We start from the raw sequence: 5,462 nt of genomic DNA, 5'->3' as shown, positions 1-5,462 counted from the left end.
ATAATGCTACATTTACTGGAAAATTTGATATCCATCTCATCGTCTCATTTATGACTATGTATCTACGTCAGCAATGAAACCAATAAAATGTGTGTTTCAAAGAAAAAAGACAGAAAATTAGTTGATGTTTGATGAGATAGATATATTGGGTTACATAAGATTAGATAAACAATTTGATATTTCTTATAAACGTAAAAAATAACGTAGTTGTTTTTAGTTTATGTAATTATTGTACTCTTCGTTGGATGCATTTTATGTTCCAAAAAAATACATCATACATCAGGATATCAAGTTTTATGCTAAACATAACATTATATAACTCAACATATCCATCTCATCATCTCATTTAATGACTAGGCGTCCGGGTCAACAATGAAACCGGTAAAATGTATGTTACATAGAGAAAATGGTCAAATCATCAGTAAATTTTATTTTGGGACTTATTCGCAAATTAGGGTAAAATAATGTGACTTTAGTGAAACATGTAAGTAATAAAACCGGTAAACCGGAAAAAAAGGGTCAAATCGCCATTTTTACCGGTAATTCATGCTTTTTCGTAAACAAAATTTAGTTTGAGACTTTTTCGTAAATTATGGTAAAATTTTAGAACTTTTCTGGAGATTTCCCTTTTTAATTAATGTTAATTTTGATTGTAGGTTTTAATTTTTAATTTCATGATAATACATAAAAAAAACAATAAGTAAAAAAATAATAATAAATGATATAACAATCCATTAAATTATATAGAATTTAATGGAGTATAGAATTTAATAGGTAAAATTATATATGTGTCAATGCATTAAACTCATATTAGTTCGATGGCTTAATGCATTGCAGGATTGGTGATGGCCTATTTTAAACGGTTACAGATGAAAGATTAAAAATTAAAGCATTTAATTTATTTCAAACTACAATAATATATTAGAATATTATATTGAGTGAACCTGAAAAAGTAGAGCGAAAATCATGACAGCGATACTGACCAATAACCATCCCTTTGCTCGAGCTTGACAGTTAGTTCCACCGCCAGCCACAACCGGTCAACGTCGTATTTCGAGACTCCTCCTGCGACATTCCTTTCCGCTTCATGTTCTCCACCAACTATCCTTCTCGAAGTAATTTTCTAACTTAAATTCGCTATTGCTTCGAAATTCGTGTACGTTTTTGGTTACTTGTTTTGAAATTCTAATGTCCAAGCTTAGGACAGTCTTACGTGAATATAACTGACGATTCTGTATTACTATTACTCGTAACTAGGTGTGGATAAAACGAACCCGAAAATTTGGGAGTTGAAACCCTAGATTTGATCGAGATATTTGACACTGTTCTTCTGTTTCTGTGTATTCTTGTTATCATTATGAATATAGGTTCATACTTGTGTAATTCGTATGGCCGAGCAATTAATTTCAGAATTGTATCAGTTTTGATTCATGATTATCGTCCATATATTGTTTATTATGAGGATAATCTATGTAGAGTCAAATAATCATCCATTTGATTTCTAATTTAATCAGGATTTTCTAAACACTACAACACTATCGAAGAGCTGCAGTAAAAAGACATCTAAATACAATCTTACACTGCACGATTTACCATAGCTGATAATGTAACTTTCATAACGATCATTCAAACACATCCATATGTTAACAGGAATCAGAGGTTAGGCGATTAGGCTAGAGGATTGTTAATATGTTAGGAAATCAGGATCAATAGGTTGCTCCTTATCTGAACAACAAAGGATAAGAAATACATTTTCTTTTATGCTCAAACTTTTGAATCTAATCATGGATCTATTGCTTCTTCAATGGATGTGAATGCCTAACTTTTCATGCTTGATTTCCGGAAAGTCTGAATTGTTTACATTGTTGATTCTTCTAATCTTTATAAATTCCAATTTGTGCAGATCTAAGTGCTATAAACATGGAAAAACAAGATTCTTCACAAAAAGAAAAGACAGCAGATGACCTTCCAAATGTCTTGGTTCTTGGGCCACCTTCTGTTTTCAAAGCTTATGAGAGACAATTCTCAGATAAATTCCATTGTCTAAAACCATGGGAATCCGCTATTCCACTCCACCAATTCCTTTCTACCCATGCAGGTTCTGTACAAGCTATGTTCTGTTCTGTTTCATGCCCCATTACCACTGACATTTTACAGAAGCTGCCTGAGCTTCGTTTTATTGCAACCAGCAGTGTTGGTGTTGACCATATTGACCTCCATGAGTGCAAACGGCTTGGAGTCAAAGTTGCTAATGCTGGCTCAGTTTTCTCAGAGGATGTTGCTGATATGGCTGTGGGTTTGTTGATTGATGTGTTAAGAAGAGTAAGTGCTGCTAATAGCTTTGTTAAGGCTGGATTATGGCACCAGAAAAAAGATTATCCTCTTGCTCACAAGGTTCTCTCTCTCTCTCTCTCTACAAAATAGGTTTGATGTAAGAAATAGCAATGTACTTTTAATGATTTGTTTATTATAGCATTGTACTTTGACAAAACTACCTAAATATAGCGAAGTCATTCAAATTGGAGATTTTTCAATGTATAATATTCTAGTAAGGAAAAAATTATAAAGACAGTGTTATAATTGGGTAGAACTTTCAAAGTACAATGTTGTAATAAAAAGAAATAAAAGTAGGATGCAACAATACACAAATAAATGAAACTCTGTTTTGTGTTCTTATATTTATCCCTTGGAAACAATATTGGGATTTGTTACTATAGTTCATTTACAATGCCTTAATAAAAAGACATTTTAAAAGTACAATGTTGTAGTAGAAAGATTCAGTAGTCGGATGCTATATTACACAAATAAATGAAAGCACATTGCTATTTCTTACATTTAGCCATCAAAATAATATTGGAAAGTACGTTGCTAATTTGGTCTACTAATATATATAAATTCAGTTGGGAGGTAAGCGAGTAGGGGTTGTTGGAGTGGGAAATATTGGTTTAGAGGTCACAAAGAGGCTTAAAGCCTTGGGTTGCATTATCTCATACACTTCTAGAACCAAAAAACTCGATCTCACATTCCCTTTTTTCCCCAATGTTCTACAACTTTCAACAAACTGTGAAATCCTCATCATTTGTTGTGCATTAAACGACCAAACACACCACATGATTGACAAAAACATCATGTTGAATTTAGGAAAACAAGGAGTTATAGTGAACGTAGCCCGAGGGGCAATCGTTAATGAGAAAGAATTGGTGGAGTGTTTAGTGAAAGGGGAAATTGGTGGGGTCGGTTTGGATGTTTTTGAAAATGAACCGGATGTTCCTCACGAGTTATTGAAATTGGATAAAGTTGTGATGACACCACATCATGCGGTGATGACTCAGGAATCTTTCAGGGGTCTTTTTGAGGTTGTGGTTCGGAATTTGGATGCTTTTTTCGTGAATAAACCTTTGAGGTTTGAAGTGTATAGCAGGGATGACTAAATTGGATGAGGATTTAGATACGCTTTTTCTATATAAAATAATTTGTGATGTAAATGTGAAATAATTCCTTCCAAATTTATCATTAATAGTGGTATATTTTGATTTAAACTATATACTTGAGAGTAAAAAGAACATTGTATTTTGGTTATTTCATATCATAGTACGAGAGCTTCACATATTTGCTTAAATACACGTTATGTCATGTTTCACCGTTAATTTATTATATCATATGAAAATGTTAATTTTGAATAACTTTTATGATTTGTTTGGAAAAAATAAAATATAAATGGTAAATTGTAAAATTATCCAAAATATATTGAGTTTTCAATAATCTATCATATATTTACCCCACTTTTTCTCTCTCTCTCTCTCTCTCTCTCTATATATATATATATATATATATATATATATATATATATATATATATATATATATATATATATATATATATATATATATATATATATATATATACACACGAAAAAGTAAATACAACATTAAATCTTAATAACGTTTGATTTAAAATGGATTATTGGTTAATAGGTAAGCATTAGAAAATATAGTATGGTTTTTCTGGTGACAATGTTCATTAGTTTTTCTTTTTGGTGAGGAATGTTTTGGATGTATGGCTGATGGTTAATCCTCTTATTAAATTGAAAAGCAAATCTAACATAAATATTAAGTTATTTTCTAAAAAAATGGCAAAATTAAGCCAATTTAAATAATTGCTATTGAATTTGTAGATCATGCGAAATAGATGTTGACATGTGAAATGATCTTTTCAAAAAAAAAAAAAAAAACCGGTTTTATTTAGGTTATGGGGAGTGGTTACATTCAACCACTCAAAAAGTGTTGTCAACTCAACCTCACTACAAAAAACGCACCATCAAACAACTACCCATTGAAAATGGTTAACATTCTATAATATTTATATTTTTTATTTTAATTTTTTTTACATTAAATTAAATAAAAAACATAAATAAATATTTTACATTAATTAAAAACATATTACATTAATTAAAAAATAAAGAAATTTAAAACCTAAATTACTAAAAAAACATAAAAAACATAAAAAATTAAACCTAAATTACTAAAAGAACATATAAAATAAAACTTAAATATTAAAACACTAGAACCTAATTTCCATATTTTTTTGCGGACTTGTTGCATTTTTAAAAACGCGGCTAGATTTTCCGGGTCGAGATCGGGTTGCGGTTTTGTGTTTAAAATTTGAAGATCGGTAATTACTATTTTTCGGCGACGAGCTTTCTCAGTTAATTCAAAATTTTTTCTAGAAAAGTTAGAGTCTTGTCTATTTTTTCCGCAACTACGTCTTCGCAAACCGCTTTTCCGCTTGAAGACCCCGCCTTTCTCGATTTGTTCCTTACCGGTGGTCGACGAAGTTGGACTTCCAGTGGACCCTCCCCCTCGGTGTCGTCGAACTCATCATTGAGGTCGATGCCAAAACCCACGTCAGACTCGGAAGTTCTTGGGCTTTTGTTGGATTCGGTGGTAGATCCCGAATGTGTCATCTCCGGATAAATGACCCATTTTAGATCGTTACGACAAACTTCCGACGCTTTTTGGTTGCCGAATGGTTTACCATTATTGGTAATTTTGTATTGGTAGCATGCGGTAGATAAAATATTGAAATCGTTGCTACCACTTTTGTGCTTATTTTTAAGATTGTCAAATATGCCGTTAAATTTCGTGCAAACCACTCGTAGGTCACGCCATTTTGCATTGACTGAATCGTATGTCCGCTCCGTTTCCCTTCCTAATAGCGCATGAAAGTGGTCTAGAACATGATTCCAAAAACTTTGACCCGATTGCGCGTTCCTGGTGTCACCGACTTACGATATGAAAATCCAAACTTTCGCTAAAGCTTCATCCTCGTCTTCGCTCCATTGCATAGTTCTCTTTTTTTTTTTTGGTTCTTTTCCTTTATTTGCCTTCTTCGAGTTGGTTGTTGTATTTCTTGGACCCGTTCGTCGTCGTTCTTAAGGTTTATAGGTAGGCATTGAGATAATG

The 5,462-nt window shown here is 32.1% G+C and overlaps 1 protein-coding gene across 1 annotated transcript; it reads left to right on the top strand.

The window, feature by feature from the left end:
• Positions 1-924: 924 nt before the first annotated feature.
• Positions 925-3,619, top strand: LOC145123493 (glyoxylate/hydroxypyruvate reductase HPR3-like). The gene is made up of 3 exons (XM_079058703.1): positions 925-1,115; positions 1,904-2,394; positions 2,901-3,619. The coding sequence occupies exons 1-3, from the start codon at positions 1,088-1,090 to the stop codon at positions 3,429-3,431; spliced, it is 1,050 nt and encodes a 349-aa protein (XP_078914829.1). The 5' UTR covers positions 925-1,087; the 3' UTR covers positions 3,432-3,619.
• The last annotated feature ends 1,843 nt before the right edge of the window (positions 3,620-5,462 follow it).

Source organism: Lactuca virosa, chromosome 7 (genome assembly GCF_052849685.1).
Source record: "Lactuca virosa cultivar CGN04683 chromosome 7, Lactuca_virosa_CGN04683_v6, whole genome shotgun sequence".
Lineage (NCBI taxonomy): Eukaryota > Viridiplantae > Streptophyta > Magnoliopsida > Asterales > Asteraceae > Lactuca > Lactuca virosa.
This window is presented reverse-complemented; position numbering and strand designations above follow the sequence as displayed.